Source organism: Ursus americanus, chromosome 5 (genome assembly GCF_024610735.1).
Source record: "Ursus americanus isolate L20-20 chromosome 5, mUrsAme1.1.p, whole genome shotgun sequence".
In the NCBI taxonomy this organism is placed as follows: domain Eukaryota; kingdom Metazoa; phylum Chordata; class Mammalia; order Carnivora; family Ursidae; genus Ursus; species Ursus americanus.
The window spans coordinates 27334708-27362523 of NC_142131.1; the positions used below are offsets into that span (position 1 = coordinate 27334708).

The window sequence follows — 27816 nt, forward strand, 5'->3', positions numbered from 1 at the left end:
ATCTAACCCTAGGGAACGCCTATCAATTCTTTGTTGAATTGTAATTTTATGAAAATTTGCAGAGGTTTCTTTTGCACTTACAGTTGTTTAAGGGGAGCCAAGTACCTCAGTGTGGCAGAGTTAAGGAAAGAACTCAGAGAAACGACTGGAAGGGTATCCCAGAAAGATTGTTGCACCTTCTAGAAGAAGGACCCAGCACCCAAGTCCTAACTCCAGGACCCTGTAAGCATGACAGGATCATGGCATTCTGAAGGCCTATTTTTCCTCCTTAACAGCTTCTCTGACAACTGTCAGGGTGATGTTCAAAAAAACATTTAGTTAATGCCCACAGGTTGGCTGGCTATATCATCTGTAGGGCCCAGTAGAAAATAAAAATGGAAGCCGCCTTGTTCAAAAGTTCAGAATTTCAAGACAATAGCAGCAGAACATTAAGGCAATTCTGGGCCCTTCTATGCATAGGGCCCTGTGTGACTACACAGGTCTCACATCTATGAAGCCACCCTGTTCTGTCTTCAGAGAGTTTTCAGTGCAGCGAAAGGCAAAAAAATCTGTATAGACTAGAAGCTACAGTTTAAGTGTGTACAAGGGTCTGTGGGAATCCCAAAGTTCCTAACTTTGTAAAATCATCCCAGAGAAGGTGATAGTTAAGCTCACTTTTGAGGGAGCAGTGGCAGGGAAAGGAGATATTCCAGACTGAAAAAAGGCAGAATTCACTTGGCAAATTTTAGTAATGGGGTTATCTTTAAGAAGAGTGGAGCAAGTGAACATGAGGGTGACATAATTAAGATTGAGAGTGGGAAGAAGCAAAAGTCAAATGTATGGGTAAGGGGTTGAACAATTATTGAGTGCCTATTGTATGTCAAGTTATTTCTCCCTGTGTCATAATTTTAAACACAACAATCCTTCTGTTTTACACATGGGTTAATTTAGGCCCAAGGTAATAATGTTCAAAGGGTTTGGAGCACACTAGGCACCCAATAAATATTTGAGGACTGCCAGGTGGATGTATCATCTTAAGGGCCAGGACTCTTAACCATTAGGCCAGGCTGATTCTAAGTGGGCTTTTATTTTTTATTTATTATTTTTTTAAATTTAAATTCAATTAGCCAAGGTAAGTGGGCTCTTAACTCCTCACTGCTCCTTGCCACATCTCTTCAAAATCCAAAGGTACTCTTCCCTCCCGTCGCCCCGCCCCGTGTTTCAACGTGCCGGAAATTGGGCAGATAAGTACTTCCGGTGTAGCAAAGGTCGGCCCCCGGCAAGATGGCGGCCCCCTTGGAGCTCAGTTGCTGGGGAGGTGGCTGGGGGCTCCCATCGGTGCACAGCGAGTCCCTGGTGGTGATGGTGAGGCCGCCTTGCGGGCCAGGGCGCAGGAAAAATGGGCGGGGCCAGAGGCGCGAGGCTGGCTGGGCCTGGTCTCCGCCGCTCGCCGCGGTTCCCTGCCGCGCTGCAGGGCCGAGAGTGGCCGGGTAGCTTCTCGCTGCACCTCGCTGGGATCCTTCCCTTGGAGTCACAGCCTGGCCTGTGACCCCGCCGAGGCCTGGCGGGAGAGTCCTGGCTTTCCCGCTTGGCACCGAATCTAATCAGCCTTGCGGAGCTTTCTGGGCGGTGGAATGAAAAGCCAAGGCTGGGTGCGCGCGCGCCCCGCTCTGCATCCCCCAGACCTTTGAGGAAACAAATTCTCAGAAAGATGGGTAGCTGGCGCGCGGGTCCTCGGCTGTCTGGAGAGGGACACAGCCCGCGCGTGTCAGGCGTTTCTGCCTTAGGGGGACCAGGCTGTAAAGTAAAGCTGCTCTGCAGATTTGCACTATGTACTGTCTAAATGTTTTATTGCAAACTTTCTTTCAGGCTTACGCCAAATTTTCTGGTGCACCCTTGAAAGTCAATGTCATAGATAACACCTGGAGAGGTTCAAGAGGTACAGTGTAAACGTTTAATACACCTTCCTGCTCTTTTTAAAGTGACTCCCCCTTCCTCCCCGAATTTAAACCTGTGAGGCACATAGCCATGGAGTAGTACCTTGGGGTTTCAGTTTCTTCTTACCATGACCTTGGCTGTATGTTGCTTATGGTGTGATCATTCAGAGTAATACTTTAAAGTACAAGCCAGATCAATGGAAATTACGAAAAATGACAGTGTTCTCTAGAACTGCTTTGTTAAATTGCAAAAAACTAAGGTGAACTTACTCATTTTCCCCCTCCAAATGTGCAACGGTATAGTTTTTAGGGGATCAGAATTTCTTAAGAGGAAATAGAAACGTTTCCTTGTATGTGAACTGTTTTTGATTATAGGAGATGTACCAATTTTGACAACTGAAGACAACATTGTTTCTCAGCCTGCAAAAATACTAAACTTTTTAAGAAAACAGGTGGGTGGTTCCTTTCTCACATGTTCCTTGAATATTAGTTAAAAAAAAAAACTCTCAAAAAACATTTTTAAGTTTGGGTTGTTTTTTTTTTTTTAATTTCGTTTTTTTACCAAATCAGTAGATAATTGGAGATACCTCAGGTTTGATATAAAAATAGACTTGAGAATTACTGCTCTGAATCCTGAGTTGTATTGTGATTTGAAAGTCATATAGTGAGGTATATACTCAATTTATATTTTCATGTACATTTTTGGATTTGATTGATGTTTAGACATAAGCAGATTCATTGAGGCCATCTTCACTCTTACTGATAGGATTGTCAATTTAGTCACAAAGCTGCTATACACTTTCTGCTACATATGACATCTGAGTTCCTACCAACTAGCAACTATTTTATTTTTAAATAATACTTGACTGGAGAGTTGCAATTAAATGTTTCATGAAGTAATGTATCTAAAATGTGTGAGCATGTAAAGGTTTGTATAATGTATCCAAAATATTGAAACATGCAAAGACTTTTATAAATACCAAAGGTATAATTGGTTTTGCCAATACTTTTCTTAAGAAAATAAGCCCTGTGTCAATAAAATTTAGAACTGTTCTAAATTGGGAGGTTTTCTTTCTTTTCTCATGGGGAAAAATGCAACAAATTATAATTTCTTCCTTATTGTTAAAAATAATAGCTTCTGTTTAAGTTTGTACTATATGCCATGCACTAAACTAAACTAGGTCATAAACAATCACTGAATAATAGCAGTTAACAACAACAACAACAAAAACACAATATTTATTGACCTTACTGTGTGTGATGTGCTAAGAACTGTATTTGCATTAAGCAGCATTTGTCACTGAATTTGTATTTATCCTTTTAATATCATATTTGCCATTTTTGAGGAAGAATATAGGAATCTTAATTCATTTAGCTTCACTGTTTTGGGATGCCCTTGACTTCTCAAGTGTTTTGGTTTTATATTTTTTCATAGAAATACAATGCTGATTATGAACTCTCAGCAAAACAGGGGGCAGATACACTGGCTTACATTGCTCTCATCGAAGAGAAGCTTCTTCCTGCAGTGGTGAGCATTGGTATTGTAGTGACCTACTAAAAATATACTTCAGTCTATTTAGAAGGAACATAATGAGAAAGGCTTCAGAGAGGAAATTTCATTTACGTATTAATCTTGATTCTTTTATGTTACTGTGAAACTGGATTGTTAGACATTCAACTAAGACATGAAACAATGAAGTGAAAGATAATGTCATTTTGGAAGTAAAAGTTATTTGTGGAAGGTGGAGTTTGTTGCTCCCATGTATAGAATTTAGCTAACTATAATTCATTCATTCAACAAATATTTATTGAGCACATACGTGCCAGGCCTTGTTCTGGGTGCCTGGGATATAGCAATCAACAAATCCATGTGTTTAAAATCTTGTTGTATCCTTGAGTCATTCTAACTGGGAAAGTTGTATGGAGCTACTTTATACAAAGATATTTATTAAAAACTTTCACATTGATTGGATGACCTTTCATTTAACAAAAGAACATGCTTGTAGTGGGTTTGTTTTTGGTTTTGTTTTGTGTGGGTTTTTTGTTTGTTTGATTTTAGTTGTTTTTGTTTGGTTTGCAGCTTCACACATTCTGGGTTGAGAGTGACAATTACTTTACTGTGACAAAGCCATGGTTTGCTTCACGAATTCCTTTTCCCTTGAGTTTGATCCTGCCTGGAAGAATGTCTAAGGGAGCACTAAATAGAATTCTCCTGACCAGAGGAGAGCCTCCCCTCTACCACCTCCGAGAAGTGGAAGCTCAGGTATGGTTGGAATTACTTTCAAAGCGAGGGCCCTCCAGAGGAGGGACAAGAGAGACAGCAGAGATGAACATACCTAAATGCCTGCCTGAAAGGAGCTCTAGAGCATCCTTCCTACTTTTGAGTTGTGATTTCATCCTTATTAGATATACAGAGATGCCAAGGAGTGCCTAAATCTTCTGTCAAACAGATTGGGAACATCTCAGTTTTTCTTTGGAGAGACGTGAGTGCATTCCCTTAAAAATCATTTTGATGTTTTGTGTGCATATAGTCAACGAACAGTTACTTAAAGCAAGTCCTCTTGCCCCCCCATTTATGAGTTTTTTACTTTAAAAAAAAGATTGAATGGGCTACTCTAGTAAACTTTTTCTGTCCATGGTAATCAAACATTGACTCAGTCTGCTATCTCTGTGAATTTAAAATATCTAAGGCTATTCCCACCCTGTCTGCTATCTGTATGTAACACTTGTGAGTAAAAAATGCATCTTTAATTTATAACTTTTCTTCTAAATAAAATAAATGGTAAGAGTATTTAAAAAACTACTGAATAAAACCCCCATTATATCATTTTTATAAGCTCAAATGTGTAGTAAATCTTTTAAAAGGCTATATTATATACTCCAGAATTGGCAAATGTATTTGAGAATAAGTATTTTTAACATAATCCCAAGTCAATATTTTCCTATGTGTTTTTAAAAAAATCCTTAATTGATTTTTAGGCCATCTACCTTGGATGCCTATGTGTTTGGTTTCCTCGCACCACTTTATAAAGTACGCTTTCCTAAAGTTCACTTACAAGAACATTTGAAACAGCTCTCCAACCTGTGCCGCTTCTGTGACGACATCCTAAACAGTTATTTTAGGCTTAGTCTTGGAGGTAAGCTGGCTTCTCTTTAGCTAATCTGTGTTTGCATAAACTATCTGCATATTCTTCTATGGACGTATAAGCAAAACTCATGACTTACTGAAGAAATTTGTGTGTTGTCTTTAAATGTTGAATTATAGCACTTGAAAAAGATGCACTTTTCCAAATTTATTCCCATATATTTGTTCTACTTTAAACAGAGAAATGCCTTTTGTCTATTCTTCTAGACTTTATACATTTCTTGCCTCTCATTCTTTAAATATTGCCCCTTTGAAGTGGATCATTTTCTTCTAAAAGTTAACCCCAGGTATTTGTTAAGTCCCTGCTGAAAGATACCATTTATCCTAATGCAAATGGGCAATTATTTTAAATGTTGCTTCTAGCATTTTCCTGCATGAACAGAAATCAGCAGCAGATTGATTTGGGTGAGGTACACTCCCATGATTCCACTACTTGAAAACTGATTGCATCAGACTGGAGGTATTGTAAATAGAGGGTCCCCGTCACTTAGGATATGATTTCTTGGGAGTGTGGGGCCTTGTGCTTAAGTGATCGGAATATGAAATTTGTATTGGGGAGTTGGTAGAAATTGTCCTTTTAAGAAACAGAAGTTACAAGGATAACTGGTTTAGGGACAGTTTATTTTTCAGCGTGGGTTATGTGAGAGAGAGAGAGAGAGAGAGAGGGATTAGCAGTTTGAGAGTCATGAAACTAAGTAACTTTCAGCCTTGTTACTCTGAAACAGTGATTAGCAAACCTGGCTACAGGACAAATACAGAATCTTGGCTCCTATGACAGATTTTACCGAATTAGAATCTCACAGGGATAGAGCCCAGGAATCTGTATTTTTTAAGTCCCTCCAAATACAGTGGATGTCTGGTTGATAGCCGTTTGGGAGTCACTGCCTAAGAAAGCTATCCCAGTCATTTTGACTAAAGGCCTAGTTGGTATGCGTGGGGAAAAGGTACAACTCAAATTGGAGAAGGAAATGAGGACTGCTGTGCTCTTTTACTAATGACTTTGGCTAACTGCATAACACTTGGCTGTCTACTTAATAGACAAATTTAGTCTTTTTGTTTAGGGTTTGGTTTTGGAGCATTACTATCCCTCTTAACTTGGCCTTTGAACCCATAACGGTTTTTCACTTTGCCTGGTTTTATTGATTTATTTTTGGAGGGCAGCATACTTGGGAGGGTGGATAGACTCAAAATTCTTTCAGTCTAAACAGCTTTAAAGACTTTCAAATTTTTCTGTCTTTCTGATTTCTGTCCTGGCTTCTTAGGCATCTCTCCTACTGGACAAGAAACGGTAGACGCAAATCTGCAGAAACTCACACAACTTGTAAATAAGGAATCCAACTTGATTGAAAAGGTCAAGTTTACTTCAATCATTATTTTATAGTAGTTTAGTATTTTCCTTTCTGAAATTAATATTGTAACTTTAATTGTAAAGTTAATATGCATTAACTTTACCCTCTTAGTTTTTTTTAAGTTTATTTTTTCATAAAGCTGCTCAAATATACGTTTATTAAAGTTGTACGTAACGTAGTGTTTCAAAGCCAATAGTGGCCTGATTACTTTGATAGTCGTATTGGGTTTACTTTTACCACATAATTAGTAATTTTTCAACTTAGGAGACCCAGAAGCCTTAAAGGCTTTAAAAACAAAACAAAACAAAACCAAAACACTCCTTGTTTATCTGTTTCAGTCTCTGAAGGTTAACATGTCTTGAGATCATAAGCACCTGTGCTTGTCCTTTCTTAATAGCACTATGATGTCTTTTTCTTTCTTCTACTTAAACTGTGTTATTTTTTTCTCCTTCCTTTCTTTCCTTCTCTGTTCTAAATGCCGCCTATGGTTTTTCATCAGTGGGGATATTTTGCCACTTTGGGGTTGCTCATTTGGTGAGAGAGAGATTGAGGAAGTAGGTAGGGGAGACAGCCAGTAATGGAAATTTCAAAGGTGATTCTAATTGGAAAAACACAAGAGAGTTATGCATTTTTCCCCCACGTGTCTGATAAACTTGCTTTTTTTCTCATACCAGTGAATGATACTTCATTCTTTCCCTAACTGATGAGGCACTGTGGCCTCATAACACCGGCTCGCAGCTTCTGAGCTCTCAGGAGCCGGCACCGTGCTCTGTGAGCGTTACCAGTTGTCCCGTTGACTCCTCACAGCAGCTCTGTGCGCGCAGCTGCTCTGTCAGCCCTATTACAGTACAGATGAGGATACTGAAGCTTCGAGAGTAGCGTATGTTCCCTGCCCAAGGTCGTTCAGCTGGCTAGAGGCAGAGAGGGAATTTGAACCCTGGAGATTGGATTCCAGCACAGGCTCTGCAGTTAGCCAGCCGCAAATGAAGGAAATACATGAAATTCTGAGTCCAGTACTCGTAGTACTAGTAGCCAGAAACCGCCACTCTCTGGGATGACCATTCTGTTTCTTCTTACAGTATTTCATGTGTGCTTAGAACATGAGACGTGAATAGGACTGAACAGTAAAACTGTAAAAGACCAGTACTAAAGTTTCGGTGGGCTGACTGCACACCAAGTTTGTCTTCTTAGCCCAACTCAGTCAATCCCCTGAGAGGAAAAATATTGAGTGTTAAGTGTGGGTAGTGAAAAGATGATTCGGGTTGTTTTTGACACTTAATTGCTAGGTAAGGGCCATCCAGGAGAGTTTTCATTTTCTCAGTGTGGCAAATTCATGACAGACATGTAGAGGGAACCACAAGATACCTACCTGTGCAGAAAGGGAACCCAAGAGGCGCTGTGACTATTTTGTACACTTCCATCTTGGGTCATCATCAATATATGAAAGTGTCCTAACTCTAAATCGGGCACTGTCCTTTCCACCCCTGTTTCATAGCTGCTCTCCAGTGTGGTTCACTGTTGGCTACAAGGCATTAGAGCAACAAATCTATTGGCTACTACAGTTCACCATTTGGACAATCTAGAGCTTAAAAAAAGAAAGTAATATTTGAGGAACTTAATTCTTGTAAGAAAAAAGTATGGCAACACAGTTGATTCAAGTCGTTTACTGGGAATACTTTTTTCCACTGGAAAATTAAAAGTTAATCTTTTATCCTCTTTGCTTTCCTGTAAGTTGCATGTGCCTCTGCTGAGACATCTCCTCGGTGCTTTATAAGAGCATCTGGAGAAGATAAGACAGTTTTGCTCTGCACATGCTCAAAACTCTAGAAAAGCCTACTTATCAAGTGGGTACTCAGGTGCTGTATGCTGTCGGTTTGGGGTCCTTGGTGGCAGCTGCTTTCAAGTCTCCTGAAGTTGAGCTGACCGAGAACTCAACACCAGGCTCTGAACCTTGCACTCCGTGGGACCCCTGCTTAAGGGTAGCTTCCTCAGGTCTGACTCAGTTCTAAATAATCCCTCTCCTAGTGTTTCCAGGGATGCTAATGTCTTCCTGAGGGGAGTACAGGTCATTTTCACTGAGGCACTGAGGTCTGGTTGAAAGAACAAAAGTATTGGAACAAGAAGACCGGGGCTCTAATTTCAACTGGTGATACTAGCTTTGCAACCTAATGCAAATTTCTTAATCTTTCTGAGCTCTGTTTTGCTAATATGCAAAATAGGGAATGATCATCTTCCATTTTGCCTTCACAGTTGTGTTGGGAAGATCAAAAGAGGTATTGTGCGTGAACATAATTTGTAAACTGGGGAGCTCAGTGTGTCAGAAGTATTGCTTTTACACTTCCTATTGGAAGATCTCTTAAGTTGTGACCTGATTGAGTTCAGAATATTCATTTTATGGAATTACTATAATTTGCGAAGGCATCAAAGATGGGCAGTTTGGCTTTTATACATATTCTGAGTTCGCTGGTATTGGAGGTACAACATTTCGAGTTCCTGAGAGATGATTTGTAAGAAAAAGGTTTCTCAAGCAGTCCCGGAACCATACAGTTCTGTACTCTTCTAGGCTATAGCTTGGACGGGGAGACCACAGTCCACATACGTGGTGCCACAGCCGTTAGTCAGCTGTACCTTTTGTACGTTCCACAGATGGATGACAATCTTCGCCAAAGCCCTCAGCTTCCTCCTCGGAAACTGCCAACACTTAAATTGACTCCAGCAGAAGAAGAAAGTAATTCCTTACAACGCCTATCGCCCTGACAGTCGTCCTGCTCTGTGTCCAAAGTCATATGGTTGTTGCAGTCATCTCTTAGACTACATGTGTGAAGGCAAGAAGAAAATGCCATTAGTAGGTATAAGGAAGGCTCTAAAAAGAACCTTTCTATGACATCTAGTTTTTCTTAATTAAGAAGCTTGTATTTTAGCTTGGCAGTGCACTTTAGATAACATCAGAGTGAATGCTAAATGAACTTGGGGAAAAAAGAAAACACACTGTACTGTATATTAGAAAAAAAAAAACACTGCCTTAATCTTGGCAGATTTTTGCCTTTAGTTCACATGTTGCTGACCAAAAGCTACAATTCTGTTCTGAATGTGCACTCTTATTTATTCAAATTAATTTATTAATTTAGTTAGTTTTCTTGGAACAGTTTGAATATCTAATATGTGGCTCTTTGAGGCTTTTTTCTTCTGTTTAGAAATTTGATGCCAATTTTAGACATTAGGAAAAATGTAATATTCTGATATTCTATTTACTTCAGTAGAAAAGCCTGTATTTAAAAAGCAATGAGGAATGTGCTTTTTAATTATGCTCTCAGAAGTGTAATCTTTTGGGGGATCTGAGATATATTTATGTATCAGAGGTGGTTACATATAATATTCATCCGACTGTATGCACTTCAACAGAACATTGGTATTTGCTGGTGTGTTCAATGTAAGGTTAGCAAGGACTCTTTCAGTTTATTGGACCAATGGCAGCTTTAGATCTATGTATTTGTAGTACATTTTTAACTCGAGTCCTCTCTTTCTTGGAGTAATTTCAGGAGAACTGAGTGTGTTGGTCATCATTTATCATGCCAGGCTGTAAAGTCTTACTGAGATTTGCCCATTTGTCAGACACTACTCGGCTAGAGTAATAGAAATACCTACTGTGTGCCTGGTCCAAGCTCACCATGCTTAGACCAGTGTTCTTTCATAAGAAGACTGTCACATAGTCAAAAGCTTTATGACAACTTATTATTTTCCATATAGTTTAACTATGGTCAAAGGATCTAATGGACTATTCGGAAATAGCTGTAGTTTTTAAAGAATATTTTCTATTGGTTGCTGAACTGTTAAAGGATTTGCTGTGCAGGTGATTTTACTTAGAACAGAATCTCTCTAATTTTAGTGGCTGAGGTGCTTCTGTTGTCCTAAAACCACTTCTGGGGTTTTTAAAATATAGGATCATGTTTTTGATTAGTGTCTCAAAAGATTACTATGGTGCTCAGCAAATCTTACCACGTCGTGCAGAAACCCCCACGTCAAGAAAACAGCTTTGTAGTCAAGAGACTCCCCTAATTGGAGCTGAATGGAGCTCAGCTGTGTTTGACCTAAATCCTCCCGATTTGTTCTGTATTTAGGTAGCTGTTGAGGCAGGAGTCTCTAAGTCATTGTAAATACTTTTTCTTGAAAGTTTTAATTAAATGAGAAACAAGGTAGTCTTCAAAATCTTGTTCATCTGTTTGGATGTATTTAGGGAAAGTAACTAATGAGTTTCACATTACTTCAGCAACGGGTTTGTGTGTTTTGTATTAAATTTCTACTAGATTCCAGCAATCCAAAATCCGTGTGAATTTTCTGTGTTGAAAATCATGACCATAGGACTTTATCGTCCTCCGGATTGATATAAATTGGAGAAGGGTGGTTAACACATTAATCAGACATCTGTTTATGCTTTAGTTAGGGTTGGTCATTTTCAATTATGATTTATATTGAGCCTTCCAAGAAGCATTTGAAGTGGCTTAAAATTGTCAAACATACATAAAACAGGACAATTAAAATTTAGTTTTGGGAAAAATTAAAAATGGGGGAGAAAGAGCTATGTCAACCCTAACAGATTCTAAAATCAAACAGTAAATTTAACTTCCAAGTTTCTCCATGGGCACAAAGATAATACTGGCTTATGTAAAGTTTTCTGTCAATAAAACTAATACCCGCGCTAAGGAAAATGTGTTTATATTTTTATGAGAATGTAGAGATCATGTTCTTATGACACAGAATTCAGCTAATAAGCAGACTGTAACGTTTCACGTGTTGAAAGTTTAATCAAAAGATAGCATTTTAGAGGAACATGTATTTGTTATTTTTAGTAGAAAAGACAGCTGTAAATATGATTTACTTCCTTTTGGTCATTCCTGCTTTGAATTGCCTTTAGCCTTGCACTACACAGGCTAGGATGTTTCCAGACTACCTTTCCTAAGATGCAAAATGTGATTTAGATTAAGTGAGAGTTTATTTTTTTTTAATTTTTTAAAAAATATTTTTATTTATTTATTTGACAGAGATAGAGACAGCCAACGAGAGAGGGAACACAAGCAGGGGGAGTGGGAGAGGAAGAAGCAGGCTCATAGCGGAGGAGCCCGATGTGGGGCTCGACCCCATAACGCCGGGATCACGCCCTGAGCCGAAGGCAGATGCCCAACCGCTGTGCCACCCAGGCGCCCCAGATTAAGTGAGAGTTTATACATTGGGCTACTTAGTTGAGCACTTTTGGGATAAGCCAGCAAGATTCCAGGAAGCTGTAACTGAGCATAAGCCCTCCAGGGATGAGCCACACATCTAGGAAGCTCTTAGAAAGGAACAACTTTACAGATTGGGCAGAGAGCTTGTGATCAGCTTGTCAGGATATGCTCTGGACAAAGTTGGAGTTGCTGAGATAAATGGTCCACGGTGTTTAACACAATACTGTGAGCTACTTTCTTTAGGACGTGATGGTGGCATATGACCAAAGGGACTGTGTTTGTGTTTATATTTGTTGGTAGTGTAGGATTAGAAAATCAGTCAGGTAATTCCCGTAAGATAAAGGTCCTCCATCAGCAAACTGCCACTGGTCATCCATAAGACTGGCCATTTCTTTGAACACTAAAGACACTATAAAGAGCACTGAGGAGAGTCATTTCCTTCACAATGTTTTTTTTTTTTTTTACCCTACAAGGATTGGCACTGACAAATTTCAACATAGATATGTTTGTATTATTTTGGGGGCACTAGTCAATTCAAGATTTTTATAATAAATCCAAAGCATTTTGATTTGCACTTGTAATTTCTAGTCGTTTATATTGCTAGATTTATTAACATGAAGAAATAAGGGAGCTTATTTCAATCACAGATAAATTATAATTTTCAGAAGTCTACAAAAATGGAAAGAAACTAGACATCAAAAGAGGCAGAAATTGGTAAAAGTGATAGAATCTCAGAAAACCAATTTTTTAAGGTGCCTTCATGTGATAAAAGTGGTATTTGAAGTCAGCAGTATGTTTTCATAGAGCCTCTTCCAAGAATATATATTCACCAGGCCTATTAGATTTTTTGGCAGTTTTCCATAAACGGTCAAAAGTGTTAATAACCCTTTAAAACCAAAATATAAGTACTTAAAGACAAGAAGCTGAGTGATGGTTACACAGTCTCTGTACTATTTTTGGAACTTCTTGTGAGTCTCTATTTCAAAATAAAAGGGTTTTAAAAAGTAAATTTATCATTAGCTACATAAACTATGATTTAAATCTAATGATTCAAACATAGTATTTAGTATTCAGATACAGACAAATACATAATATACATTAAATATAATTTACCTCCTTAAGTTTAAAGAAAGAAACACCTCAGGTTTGTAACGAATGATTATCTAGAGATCTGTTTTGCCTTACCAGAAAAGAAAAAACAACAACCTAAAACCAAGAACTCCATTTCCCTGTAAAATACCCTATGATTTTATATTTGTAGGAGTATCGTCTTCCTGTGGTACTTGGGTTTACTTTTTAGGATAAAATACATTTTAAAAAAGTTCTTCTGTGTCTTCATGTGGTGGTAGTACTTTGCTGTGTTCTCTCTAATTACACGGTGTGACGAGACGGACACTAGGACTGTGCTTTGATGAAGAAAGTGCAGCATGTGTGGTTTTTGTTCTAAGCTCATAGGGATTTCGTAGTTGACTTTGCCTTGGTTTGGTTATTTATATAATTGAAATCCTGAGCAGAGCCACTGAGTATAATTTGGGTTTTAATTATGGTCTTTTGTATATGTTGTTGGCATGAAGAATTATCTTTTGCCTTTTTTTCTTGTTCAGCTCTGTGGAATTTACATTTGCTCTTCAGTATTTTCGTATTTCTTAAATAGATTATTAAGAGATTTATTGTTAATTACATGAACTAAAGGTTTGTAATCCCGTTACCCTCAAAGGTTTGTTGGTTTCTTAAAAAAATATTCTATTTATTTGAGAGAGAGCGAGCGAGCGAGCGTGCACACAAGTAGGGGGAGCGGCAGAGGGAGAGGGAGAAGCAGGCTCCCTGCTGAGCAGAGAGCCCGATGTGGGGCTCAGTCCCAGCACCTTGGGATCATGACCCAAGCCAAAGGCAGACGCTTAACCAGCTGAGCCACCCAGGCACCCTTACCCTAAGAGGTTTAACTGAAGTGTCATTAGATCTTCAAAGGGCTGATTTTCACAGAGAATAAAGATGAAGTTTTGGTTTTTTTAAGGGTTTTCAAAATATTTTAGCCCCTGTTTGGATGTAGTTAGGGTTTGCTAGGAAGCCCAAAATCTTGTTGGGATGTTGTGTTTGCTAGGAACCCAGGTTACCAGCCCTAGTAATCACTGTGATTGGGGTGGAGAGGTAGTCTCAGAATCAAAAAGCATACAGAAATTATTTGTTCCAGATGAGGAGGCCAGTGATTACTGATGAGAATTAACATTCTTGAATAATGATATAAGAAAGGGTAACTTTGAGCTGGACCTTTGTAGAGAGGGGAATGCTGTGATAGAAGAATATTCCCTGATTCTTATTAATTTGAAATTATACTGTAAGATTTTTTAAAAACCGTCTTCTAGTTCCTTGGAGAAGAAGGTGTGTTTTGGCAGATTATATTGTTATTATGTGAATAGAGGGTTCTATGGCCAAATAAATTTGGGAAATGCTCGGTTAAGTTACTATAGGCTTTTCTGAACCTTTGTGTGGTTTCAGTCTCCGAGAAGGGCCTATATTGTATATGCTATTTCCCTGATTTATTGTATATGGTTTTTTTGTTTTTTTAAGTGGGTATCTTCTGGCATTTGTATTCTGAGAAATATACTTAGGGAAATGCTGCCCTGGAGTGTTTTTGCTTGTTGGTGCTAACTGCAAAGGTTTCCTGTTGTCAGGTGCCCCTCTAGTGAGTGGTGATAAAAATGGGATAGGTTAGGACTCCCTTGGACCATGCAGTTGGGGGGGGATGGGTTTAAACAGTTTGGTTATTTAGGCACATGTGAGGCCCCTGGTCAGTCAGCCCCTTTCCCTAGAATCCCAGCTGGCTTGGAACAGTGGTGCAGGGACATGACCTGATGGCTCCAGAGAACTAAGCAGTTCTTAGGCATCTCCAAGATAGAAGGAGCCAACTTGGAATTCCAGGACAAATTTCCAGATCACTTTTCGCTGTGCTTTAAAAGTGCCAAAGATTCATTGATCTCTGCTCTAATCTTAATCAATTGCTTTCTCGTGCGTGGATTAGGCCTGTTCTTCTGTTGCTCTTCCAGCTTCTTGAGGTGAGAATATAAAAACTGCATTTTAGATTTTTCTATTCTTTTGAGTGAGGCTTGGATGGCTATGTATTTTCCCCTTAGAACCGCCTTTGCAGTATGCCATAGGTTTTGGACCGATGTGTTTTCATTCTCATTGGTCTCCAAAATTGCTTAATCTCCTTTTTAATTCCCTGGTTTACCCAGTCATTCTTGAGCAGGATGGTTCTTAGTTTCCAAATGTTTGAGTCTCTTCCAAATTTTTCCTTGTGATTGAGTTCCAGTTTCAAAGCATTGTGGTCTGAGAATATGCAGGGAATAATCTGTCTTTTGGTATTGGTTGAGACCTGTTTTGTGACCCAGTATATGGTCTATTCTGGAGAAAGGAAGACTATACCCAGGCTTTTATGTTAATTGCATAAAGATGAGCTTTATTCCTCTGACTCAGTGTTTTAGTTTGTATAATAGGAAATAACATGTTTCCATTTTCCTATTCATCTTGAAATGGAAATTTGAGGTGTTTGTAATGTAACTCTGGCTTTCTAGAAGATTGACCACAAAGAAGATTAAGAATATCTGTGTACACATATCGGTTTTGTTCCACCAAGCCTATCTTTGGTAAATATTTTACACATCTGTACTGGTGTACAAATACTATAGTTTTGTTGTAAAGTAAGCATCTTAAAATAAGCAATGTTGGTCATTATTTAAATATTTTAGTCATGCCCAGTGTGAATATATTTTACTCAGAGATTATGTATAAATACCCAGAAGTGGTAATGATGATCAATGTTGTAAAGAATTTATTCTGATAAGTGAGAAACTGGATATAATGTCAAAATAGCTATTTTCACAATAAAATCTCAAATTGCCTGAATGTTTATTAATTTCTCATTTAATGTTATTTATTCCTTGAGGTAAATATTTTCATTGGGAAGAATTTTTGAGTGGTTGAAAGTGGTTATTCAGTGCTGGGAGTGAACTCGAGAGAAGGCTGTTCTTTATAAAATGTTTATTCTTCTATGATGAGTTGAGATCACTTGTGCTCTTTTTACCCCATGCTGAGGCAGGTTAGAGGCCTGTTCGCTCAGCCACTGGTATGCGAATGACTCAGACAGCTCACACAACTTTTCAGGGCTACAGTTAGCTCATCCCTTTGGCCCTTTAAGTTTCTCTTCAATTTTCCATTTTGCCCACCTAGACAGTCCAGCAATGTTCCATGTAACTGAATGGAAGACATACACTGAGAAGAATGCAGTTTTGGTGAGGGGTTGGGGTGCGTGTGAGGAGCAAGATATTCATGTTTCTTTGCTGCCCCTCTTTATAAATGGGGTAAGATATATGGGTATAGAGAACCCTGTTAGAACTTCAGTCAAGTAAAGGCAGCTTCCATGAGGAGGTGAGTGTCTTTGTTAGAATTTTTTTTTTAATTGAGTATAACTTACATATAGTAAAATGTGCTATGTAAGTATTTCTCTCACGCGAAAAACTGGCTACATCATTGTTGATACTTCTATGCCCAAAGAAAACAAATCTTAACTGCATATGAACTTTAGGTTCTAGGTGAAAGGTTCCTGGGTAAATTGAGGTGGTTAATAATGATCCCCTGCTTTCTGCCAGAGAGCAGGAAAGAAGAGTTGCTACTGTGGAATAATGGAATTTTTTTGAGGAAAGAGAACTATTTGGAGTTCTCAAGCTGAGAACCACGCAACAAAGATCTCCAGGAATTTTGCTCCTTAATTGCTTAGCTCGGAGGTTTGACTTTGGTCTAGGGTTGTTTGGGGACTATTAATATGATGGCCTTCAGTGGATGACAGACTATGACATAAACTGTGTTCTCTTTTTCCTTTGCCACTAATAGCAGCTATCTGTAGGAAAACTTTTAATTTTCACCATATTGGGATCTTGTCCTAGGTGAATCTCCGTAGGAGAAACACTGAGACCAAGGGGAACCAGTAAGATCACTGAGTGTGGCAAATATGTTTGAGACAAGAAGATGGAAACAAGAAGGAAAGTGCTGGGGAGAATAAAAGGATTTGTCTTACTCAGCAGCATCTTGTAATTAAGTTCCTAGGTGTTGAGTCTGGAGAAACGAGTCCCTTCTTGGTCAGACAAGAGCTTCAGGAGGAAGACTAGGAAACCAGGTACGTTAGTCAGCCTCCTGGAATGTGTGAGACATCTGTGATGAAGATATGAAGACAGCTGTGCAACATCAAAGACATTTCGAATTTTTAACGCAGCCAACTTGAGGCTCCAAAAGTTGTTCTTTTCCAAGGGAGACAGAGGCTATTCTATTTATCCTACTTTTTTGAGTAAGCAAGTGAAAACAATAGGAAAAATTGAACATTTATAAATACAATGAAGGATTGGTTCCTCAGGTCCTACTTTGGGGAAGGTGGTGCTTTTAAGAATCTACATTTTGAAAAAGGAAATCTTTTGGTATAGAAGAAAGTATGACATTGTCCAACTATCACAGTTATGACCAAATAGACATCAGTTTTATGTGAAATGCACGAAGCTAACCGACTTATCTGAAGACTCTCGGCTTATAGCCTATTCTGACCCAGTTTTCTGGGTGTCCCAGTTTCCTCCAGGAGGGCGGAAATTGCCTTTTTCATTTCGTGAACTGATTTAGTTTGTATTGCATATAACAGCCAGTTCACAGGGTGACTACTGCTAAAACAGGTCAATAGGTTTAGTCAATAGCTTTAGAAAAAGGTGTGAAGGGATATAGCAGATGCAGAAATGAGGAGGAGGAAAAAGAACCCAAGAGAAAGGAACTCTAGATATGATGTCATCGGGGCTTTGGGGATGAAGCTGGAGGGACGTTGAAAGACAGTGGATGTGAGAGTTAGAAAGCCCAGCTTAACACAATATACCAGCTGGTGATTTTGAGCAAGTTATTTGATTCTTAGTCTGCATTGCCATTTATGGCAACGTAGTGGAATAACCAGATCTGAGTGTATGAACAGTTTATGTGTTTGTTTGTTTTTTTAAGAAGGTATTTATTGTCAGAGAGAGAGAGGACAAGCACGGGGAGCAGCAGACGGAGAAGGCAGAGGGAGAAGCAGACTCCCTGCTGAGCAGGAAGCCTGATGCCCTGCGGGGCTCGATCCCAGAGGACTCTGGGATCAGAAGCTGAGCTGAAGGCAGACGCTTAACCCACTGAGCCATCCAGGCGTCCCGAGTTTGTTTTTTTAATTATTAAAATTTAAAAGCTACTCAAAAAACCCCACCTCTTGTGAATAACTGCTGTTAACATATTGTTTTTTCAGTCTTCTATTTTCTATACACACACACATACACAAACCTGTGTATATTGTAATCCCGTAGCATGTACCATTCTGCAATATGCTTTCTCATTTAATATTCAGAAGATCTTGTAGGTCATTCCATATTCGACATGATTTTTAAAAGCTGTGTGCAATTTCACTGTATGGATGTAGCACTCTTTATTTCACTCCTTTGTGATGGACATAAAGCTAAATTCCTCTGTTAACGGTCCTTGTACCTATTATCAAATTGTTTCTCAGGAAGCTCACACCACTTCTTCTGTGCTCCCCTCCGTAGGGGAGCCTGCATGACTGCAACCTCGCCAGTTTCCATGGTTCTCTCTGCCTTCACCACGTGAGAGGTAACAAATAGCCTGTTTGTTTATTTAACGTGTATTTGTTTGATATCTTGTAAGGTTGAGTATTTCCCCCTATGTCTATAGTCTATTTGTACTTCTCCTGTGAGTTGTCTGTTCATCCTCTGCATAGAGGGCAAATCACTGAACTTCTCTGAAACCCTGTTTTCTTAGCTGTAAGATGGGGTTTCCCTGTGGTCTAAATGGGGTAACCCGGTGCACATCCAGACCATGGCAGCTGCTCAACAGTGTTATTTCCTTTCGTGCTCTTTCCTGGACTAAGAGCTCCTGGAGGGTGGAGGCTCTTTTCCTTATTGTACTTAGCACAGTGCTGGGGACATAGAAGGAGCTCAAAAAGTTTTTGAGGAAAGAAGAACAGATAGAATTTTGAAAACATTTTGAGTATATCAGGAAAATGAGGGAGAAGAGTTGAAACCAAGATCCAGTGAATCAGCAGTGAGAAAACTGGTGGGTTCCTCAGAAGCCTACTATTAAAATGGAAGAACTTAAATTTTATTCTTAAAACTCTACTAAGAAACAATTTCTGACATACTGAAATGGCTAAAGGACACTAAATACCTATATTCAAGGTTGTGAGTAGCCTTGAAAAGTTGACTGATTTTTTTTTCTTTTTGTAAGCAAAAGGATATTTTAAGTAGGCTAGGAAAGGTGACTAAGGGAATTAATAATTAAATTTTTAATATAGTGAATAGTAAATTAAAAATGATTAATCCTGATTTTCACATATTAGATTTGCCTAGACTGGGAGTAACGTGTAATAACATAATCATATTTTAAAATGGTTACAGTTTAAAGTAACCCAGAGTGGTGGTGCCTCAGATGGAAGAAGAGCGGTGTTAGGTCTCGTTTTATTCAGCATGTCCTGTGACTGTGGGGGAGTCAGTGGTTTGTTAATGAGATTTGCAGATGGCTTTAAATTGAGAGGTATTGTAAACAGCAGGAATGACAGAGAAATGATACAAAAGGAGCTGGAAAGGTTAGGAACATGGACAGGAAATCAAATGATTCAGGCTGTAGTAATGCAAGCCAATCTGACATGTGGGGCCAAATAAGAAGAAATACAGATACGCCATGAGAGAGGCAAACATGGAAAATAGTCATCTCAAAGGAGGTTGGGGGTTGGTGCTAGAGGAGAACAAGAGAGGGGGGAAGCAGGAACCAGTGGTTGTTGAATGCCTACTGTGTGCCCTACACTATGATTTGGTATTTTCTGTGTTGATTCCTTCCTTCCACGCCCCCTCCCTTCCTATTGTATATGTTACTCCGCGCTCATGTTACTCAGGGCTCATCACCATAAGTGTAAGTGTACTCTTAATCCCCTTTATCTATTTCACCCATCCCCCACCCACCCCTCTGGCAACCACCAGCTGTTCTCTGAATTTATGAGTCTGTTTTTTGGTTTGTCTCTCTTTTTCTTTGTTTGTTCATTTGTTTTGTTTCTTAAATTCCACATGAATGAAATCATATGGTATTTGTCTTTCTCTGACTGATTCCACTTAGCAGTATACCCTCTAGGTCTATCCATGTTGCAAATGGCAAGATCTCATTTTTTTAATGGCTGAATAATATTTTGTTGTATATATATATATATATATATATATATATATATATATATATATATATATATATCTTTTTTATCCACTCATCTATGGATGGACACTTGAGTTGCTTCCATAATTTGGCTATTGTAAATAATGCTACAATAATCATAGGGGAGCATATATCTTTTCAAATTCGTGTTTTTGTTTTCTTTGAAAATGCTAATTGGTGTAGCCACTGTAGAAAACAGTCCTATGGAGGTTCCTCAAAAAATTAAAAATAGAATTACCATATGATACAGTAATTTCACTACTGGGTATTTACCCAAAGAAAATGAAAACATGAATGTGTTGATTTCTTTTTGACCAAGGTTAAGCAAATTCAGTGCTGTGTGAGAAAAAGAGTTTTTGAAGATTAATTATGCACAAAAGCTCAGTACTTAAAAGCTCAGCCTAACTCTGTTGATCCTATTGTTAGTGTTACCAATATTGGAGAGCAATGTGGAAACGGCCTGGAATCTTCAAAAAAACTCTAGTAGGAAAGGTCAGTCTCTACATTCCTACTCCAGGCATTTCTTATTCAGTGGGCGTTTCTGAGAATTCTTGGCACAGTTTTCTCCAGGCTCTCCTGGTTGCCAGCAGCGTGATGGGAGCACCTCAGAGCCTTTGGTGAGTTAGCACGGGAGTCCAGCTTAGGCAAAAATAAGATGTGTGTCTTACAGTGGATACCCCGTGAGGTAGTCTGCTGCTACCAGCCGTGCCCCTCTCGTCTTCCAGTGCCCTTATGTTAAGCTCTAATAACATATAGCTCACATCCAAGCCCTTTGCTTGGGTTTCCTACTATTCCTTATCCTTCTCTCTTGCTGTAAAAGTCTAGCAACCATTTATATTTCCTCTACATTTATTGGTGGTATTGGCTTAATTTAAGAATCTCCAATTTTTTTTTTTAATGGAGCCACAACTTCTCTTTTTTTTTCAGTTACAAGGGCCTGAAGAATTGGGTCACAGTGAGGATCCCATGGAGATGAGAAGGAAGAGAATCAACATACTCTACAGAGGATAAACCCTAAGCAGGCAATGTTCAGTGCATTCATTCCCCATCCTGAGGACAAGACCAGAACACTGTGCAAAGTATACGCTGGAGGTGTGAGCTGGAAAGGAAAGGTGTCCAGGACTTACTCATTTGTTTATTCACCAAGTACTTCCTGAGTGCTTCCTTTCTTCCAGGCACTGTTGCTGGTACTGATGATATATCAGTGAGTGAAACACTGCCCTTGTGTTACTTACATTCCAGCAGGGGAGACAATCAACAATGAACTTAATGAATAAGCAGATTACATAATATAGTAGAGAGCGACAAGGGCTACGGAAAAAGAAAAAAGGAAAGGAAGACAAAGGGGCTGGGAGTGCGGGGGTTGGGGGCACATGACAGTATTAAATATGTCAGGGTAGGCTTCATGGTGAAGATGACATCTGAATAAAGACTTGAAAGAGTGCTGGGTTGGCCCTCCAGATACCTGACAAAGAGCGCTTTGGGATACAGATGGAGCAACAGTCCTAAGGTAGGGCTTGTCTAGCATGTCTGAGAAACAGCAAAGAGGCCAGGGTCTGTGGAGCAGAGTGAGCGAGGGGGAAAGTAAAAGAGATGAGGTCAGTGAACTAAGGGGGGGAGCAGACCAGGTAAGAGCTTATAGACATTTGCAAGCCTTTGGCTTTTACTCTGAGTCATTTCAAGATTTTGAGTAAAGAAGTGATGTAACTGATCCTTTTCAAAAGGATTATTTGAGCTATGGTACTGAGGATGGACAAGTGTGTAAGAAGGAAGACAAGCTGGGACTATGTTCTAGTAACCTAGCCAAGAGGTGGTGGTGGCTCAGATGGATTAGGATGGTAAAAGTGGAAGTAGTAAGAAGAGATTGGATTCTGGATACAATCTGTGGGTTCTACCAACAAGATTTCTTGGCTAATTAGATGTGGGTTGTAAGAGAAAGAGAGAAGTCAAGGACAACTTTGAGATTTTTGGCATGAGCGCTGGATGGATTGAGTTGCCAGCAACTGAGGGGGGAAGGCTATCAGTAGAACAGCTTTTGAGGGGAATTTAGGAGTTCCTTTTTTAACATGTTGAGTTTGTGATGTCTATTAAACACCCAAGTCGAGACGCTGAGTTGGAGTTCAGGAGCTACAAACTGAAGAGTCATAAAGAGGATAGAGATGTTATTTAAAACCAAATGACTGAATGAAATCATCATAGGGTTTAAGTTACAGAGAAAAGGACTAAGAACAGAACCCAAGGACATTCTGAACACTACAAGATCATGGAGAGAAACAGCAAGGAAGCATCAGGAGGAAAATCCAAAGAATGTGGCATCCTTGAAGCCAAATGAAAAATGTGTATGTATTAAGGAAGAGGGAGTCATTGCTGTGAATGTGGCTGATGGGTCATAAATGATGGGAACTGAGACTTGACCATCAAATTTAGCAAAGTCATTGGTGATCTTGAGGAGTAGTTTGTGTGGAGTGGTGGACGGAAGTAGGTTCAAGAGAGACTAGAAGGAAAGGTACCAGGAAGAGTGAGAAGAAGCAAATGATGAATATGATCATTGTAAAAAGCATGACATGACAAGGCTGGGAAAGATATCTAGAGGTAAAATTGCCTTCCCCTGGGTCCCATCAAGGATGCAGCTACCTCTTTATTTATGTGTATTTATGTATAGCTGCAAATCAAGCCAGCATGCAGCCGGCAGAGTTGAGCTAGGTCATTAGGAAATCTTCCCCCATTAACAGAGATCCATTTATTTCGTATTTATTAATCTTCCCCATTAACAGAGCTCCATTTGTTTATTTCTTATTTATAAATCTTCTGCATTAACAGATCCATTTAGTTCTTATTTCTTATTTATTACAAAATATTGCTATTTGAAACACGGGCTCTTTCTCACAATGATGAGCTAAATTATTTTCTTTCGTAAATAAGGTCTAGCATATTAATACATCAAGTATTAGTTAAACCAGATGATACAGAGACCAAGTCAGCCACTGGAGTATTTTCTTTGTTTGGAGGATTTCAGCTTCTGTGGTTTAGGTAATAGAATTTGTTTCTTCTACCTAGGCCTGGGGCCTGGAGAACTGAGCCCAAATGAAGTAAATCTGCATCTTTATTTTCCATGTGAGCTATTTAATGTGCATTCATCAGGGGACAGGGATGAGAACATAGTTGAAAATTAAAGGGTTATCGCTGTAGAAAGCACTGAGAATGCTGTGCGAAGCATAAGTATGTATCAGGAAAAATGTAATGTTTTAAAGGCACAGAAGTGCCTGAAAACACCCCAGAAGTCTGGGTGTCATTTTTTTTCTCGCCCGCTCTTTCTAGTCAAGCACCTACTCCCCTCCATTCCCCGTTGTGATCATCGCTCCACTCTGAGTGGTTCTGCTCCCCCATGGCCTTTTCTGTCCTGGGTTGCTGCTGCAGATACACCACTGGTCTCTGAGCTTCTGGGTTTGCTCCCTTCCCAACCATCTCCATGTTGTTCAAGAGTGATCTTTCTAAAATGCAAAATGATCATGCATCATTTTTGCTTAAGTGGTTCCTTGTTACCAAGCCCAAGCTTCTTAACTTATAAGACATTGAATTAGCTGGTTCATGTTCAACTATGCCCCACTTTCCTTCCTCACCATTGAAGATCCAGCAACCAAAACCAGAGAAATCTCCAAATTTATCCCATCCCCATACTTTCTTTTAAGTCTTTGGATGAGGAGGCTCCAGTGAGTAATAGAAGAAGACACAAAATCAACTGAACAAGACTAAACAGAATTAAATCTTCAGGCTCCATTAAAATAGAAATGGAAGGCAAGTCCTTTGTTTCAGTATTCATTATATTCAAATTATACTAGATGTTTCTATTTCTGCTAGTCTAACACGCATGTATAACAGCCTGAACAAAAATCATTTGTTGGTTTCTTTTCTGCTTGGCTTGGTGAACTCTCATGGCTCAATCCTTGGCCCTGTTTTTACCCTTTACTTACTTACTTTGCTCACCTACTTTATACACTTTTCCTTGTTTGTCTTTTCCATTCCCCACCCTGTAAATACTGCATATATTTTGAAGTATCACAGACTGCCTTCTCCAGCCCAGGCATCTCTTCTGAGATCAGAGTTCTATCCAAAGATGCCCAAAGGCTCTGCAGCAATCCCAGAATTTTATCTAAAGCTGAACTCTGGTCTTTGCTCTGCCAAGATCGCCTCCTCTGCTGTATTTCCCCACTTCGATGCCACCTCAGTTACTCACTGCTGAAATGAGAGACCTAGAACTTTACCTCATTTTCGTTAGTAAGAAAACCTACTAACATGCCAGGCATTGGCTGAAATGTTTACATTTAGTAACCTATTTAATCCTTTTAACAAATCTGGTAGGTAGCTGCTGTTACTGTTATCCACGTTATAGATGAGGAAACCAAGGCACAGAAAGGTGAAATAATTTGCCCAAGGTCACACAATGATGTAATGGTGAAATTGGGATTTAAACTCAGACATCTGCCTTCAGAGTCCATGTGCTTAACCTCTACACCAACTATTATTCTTGGCACCTTCCTCTGATTCACCCCTACCTCCAGCTTATCAGGAGTACATTAGTTCCACCTCCAAAAATATCCTGAATCCATCTACCTCTTTCCATCACAGGTGCCCTAGCCTTTGGCCAAGACCGCCATGATAATTCCTTGGAGATTCTCCAATTCTACTCTTGTCCTCTTGTCTCCTCTGCCTCAGCTGGCCACCCCATCATTCTTCCCCAAGAAGCCAGGTCTTAAATTAAATGTTGTCTTTTTCTGAGAAGCCTTCCTTGACCTCCATACCAGAATCACACCCCCCCCCATAACTCCTTCTCAAATCGCCCTATTCTTTTCTATTATAGTACATTTCATAACTAATAATTACACATTTGTGTCTATATTTTTTTAAAGTAAAGCACCATGAAAACAAGGATTTGTTTTCTTTTCCACTCTCTACTCAGTACCTGGTACAGAGCCTAGCCCTTAGTAGACAGTAATATTTGTGGATGGATGGATGGATAAGTGAGTGACTAACCTTGAGTAAGAAGTGAGTATTTTTATTTTATGTGTTATAATGAAAGTATAGTTTCACTTCTTTATAATGGGCTAATAGGAGGAGGCCTTATGAATAAGTGAAAATATATGATTTTTAAAAATAAAATGCAGTTGTATTGTTTCAGTGAAGGACATTGTATCAATCTAGTAAACATGCTACCCATTGCTTCCACCCCTACACTCCTTTCTAAGATATTCCATCCCTACCCTCATACCCCTAACTCAGCTCATTGAACCAGTCGAAGAAACTGGCCCGAGATTCTCCCTGTTCAGAATTTAGAATCAAGAAACTAAGAAACAGATCTTTAAGGTAGGGCTGCATTCATTCATCCTTCAAATATTCATTGAGTGTCTGGAGTGAACTGATCATTGGGGATATAATGAACAGGACATATCTCTCCTTGAAGGCATTGATAGTTCATTGGAGAAAACTGATGAGTCAACCTACTACCACAATTCAGTGTGTTAAGTGCTGTGACATGGAAATTACCAGGAAGTACATAGCAGCTCATAGGACAGGTAACTTATGCAGTTCTGGGAAGGCAGAGAAAGCTTTCTAGCAGAAGTGATGTCTTGGCCAAAAGAGAGCTGAACAGATTGAGGAGACAGTCGGGGTCAGGGGCAAGAGTATTCTGAGCACAGGGAACAGAAAGTGCAAGTGTAGTACATTCCATCTGTGCGCGTGGGTAGGGGAGAGTATACTGAGAGGTGAATGTGGTCTCCATCATGAAGGCCCTTATCAGCCGACAGAGTTTGGATCGAGGGATTTTAGCAGAGGATGACGTGTTCAGATTTGCACTCTAGAAAGGCCCCAGTGGCCTCAGTCGGGGGAACATACTGGAAGCAGAAGTCCTAGTTAATAGATTGTTCTACATACTGGAAGCAGAAGTCCTAGTTAATAGATTGTTCTAGAAATCCAGGCAAGAAATGACGACAGCAGGGATAAGATGGCAACTGTGGGAAGAGACAGAGTAGATGGTGCAAGTGATATTTAGGATCGGGATGGGTGAGGGAGAGGAATGAAGGACGTGTGCGGGTTTAAGGCTTAGGCTCTGAGGCAGGAGGCACATGAGGGAGCCCATGGAAGAAGTAGGGGCTGAAGACACAAATGTAAGCATCAGCGCCCTAGAATTAAGGAGAGTTGGGGTTAGTGCCGGTCAGTTTACAGACAGAAAAAAGAGGGATGGGACCCTAAGTAACTCCACCATTTAAGTAGGTGGGTGAGGAAGAGGAGCCAACAAAAAGGATTTGAGAAGTTGTGTCCTGCCAGCCGTTTGGAAACCCAAGGAAGAGTGATGTCAGGGACACCAATGGATGAGACCCTTTACAGAGGAGTCTAATGACTGTCAGTGCTCTAACAAAAGGACCCAAACAAGGACAACTTCAAAGTAACTCATTGCCCGTGGTATCTAAGACAGGAAAATTTCTCTTAATTAGGTAAACATTATTCTTAATTATCTTATTTACAGTATTCATCCATCTGTCCTTAGGAATGCTAAGATAATCTTCCTTCTAGTCCCCTAGCCTAAAACCTTAGAAATTCTCCAAGAGTGGAGTCTGGATTCATGAGGGATTTCTGAATTTGGTTTTCAAATGTTATTACACATCAGTTCGTGAAGTGCACTTGAATGTCAGAGTTGAGAATGTGGAAAAAAGGAGACATAAGGAAAATTTATTTTAAAAATGTTTTTCAACTTTAAGAAAAGCATCTAACAACTCACTAAGTTTAGCATTTCATGTGTGTTTATGACCTGTCAAAAACTGCCAGAAATTGACTTGTGAGCAAGAAGAAAAAGATGTTGCCTGTTTGTCATCTCTCAGAGCGTCCAACTTCTGAAGGCCACTTTGCAACCAAAAAAGAACTTTCCTTCATCAGTGGACGTACACTGAAGAAGACAAACATTAGTAATAGGATCCCGGCCATGTAATGTTCATTAAACAATTAGATGCTGATGCCAGCGGGTAATCGCTTTTTTCCATTTTATTTTCAACAGTTTGAGTGTTCCTAAGAGACTTCATGGGGCTGGATCTGGTATTTTAATCAGAAGTTTAGTGTATTTTCAGTGTTGGTAACATCTCCCTCCCTCCTACTTTCACTAAAGTGATACACTCTCCCGGGTCTGATTTGTGCTCCTTCTTCTGAATGTTTAGTCAATTTAATATACACAGTGGACATATTCTGGGGGAAAAAATGCTAGGCTTCTCAGCAGAGTCATTTTAAAGATTAGGTGTTGTTTAAAAACAAAGGCATACCATTCGTCACAATTACAAGGCAGGAAATATAGTGCTCTGCTCTGTATAATTAGAACTTTTCTTGAAGGACTCTTGTTTTTGACCTTACAAGCACTCAACTTCTCTGCAGACGATTTTGTGACGTCCCTCTAAAGTTTCAGGTCCTGGAAAAACTCAGCACCGTTTACTGAATGCTTTCCATGTAAAACTGTTCAACTGAATGATTATTGGAATGGAAAAGAAAGCACTATGAAGTCAGTTGTGATCGAGGCTACCTATTCTGGGGTTCAGGATAAAAGGTCTGAGTCTTGCCAAATGCCCAGCCAGAGCACCAGCCCAGCCTTTCCCCTCCTGGGGGAACAGAACAGGGCAGTGAGGGGCAAGTTGGCACGGGTCCAGTCTGCAAGCTCAAGGTTTAGGAATAACTGCCTTCTCTGTCTATAATAACTTATTTCTCAATGCCAGGGTCTCTCTTCTCCTGCTAACAGAAAACACAACAAAGAAACAAAAAAAAAAAAATGCATACCCCAGTCCTTCCTGGGATCCCCCCCTATGGCTGTGTATGCCAGTGTTTCCGGAGCTTATGCAATGCCTCAGTGAGGCAGGAGCAGAGTCAGCTATTATCTGCTTGAATTGAAA

At 39.6% G+C, this 27816-nt stretch overlaps 1 protein-coding gene across 6 annotated transcripts; it reads left to right on the plus strand.

Annotated features, from left to right (window-relative positions):
* Nucleotides 1-1246: 1246 nt before the first annotated feature.
* MTX3 (metaxin 3) lies at nucleotides 1247-27086 on the plus strand. 6 transcript variants are annotated; one of them, XR_015724458.1, is made up of 12 exons: nucleotides 1247-1344; nucleotides 1849-1918; nucleotides 2292-2368; nucleotides 3352-3444; nucleotides 3997-4179; nucleotides 4323-4399; nucleotides 4896-5053; nucleotides 6324-6412; nucleotides 9057-9255; nucleotides 16570-16799; nucleotides 18226-18289; nucleotides 20822-27086. XR_015724458.1 is itself a non-coding variant. In XM_045796391.2 (9 exons), exons 1-9 carry the CDS (start codon nucleotides 1264-1266, stop codon nucleotides 9165-9167), a joined length of 939 nt encoding a protein of 312 aa, XP_045652347.1. In that variant the 5' UTR covers nucleotides 1247-1263; the 3' UTR covers nucleotides 9168-15532. The 6 variants fall into 6 exon arrangements, 4 of the variants coding, with proteins under 4 accessions (XP_045652347.1, XP_087718164.1, XP_087718163.1 ...); XR_006779428.2 differs by having other exon boundaries at nucleotides 16570-18289; XM_045796391.2 differs by lacking the exons at nucleotides 16570-16799; nucleotides 18226-18289; nucleotides 20822-27086 and having other exon boundaries at nucleotides 9057-15532.
* Nucleotides 27087-27816: the final 730 nt, after the last annotated feature.

Bases quoted from the DNA above. Each gene is read 5' to 3' on its own strand.
- MTX3 (XM_045796391.2), top strand. From the start codon at position 1,264: ATGGCGGCCCCCTTGGAGCTCAGTTGCTGGGGAGGTGGCTGGGGGCTC. The intron at 1,345-1,848 runs GTGAGGCCGCCT...ACTTTCTTTCAG, and splicing joins GCGAGTCCCTGGTGGTGATG to GCTTACGCCAAATTTTCTGG. The intron at 4,400-4,895 runs GTGAGTGCATTC...ATTGATTTTTAG, and splicing joins CAGTTTTTCTTTGGAGAGAC to GCCATCTACCTTGGATGCCT.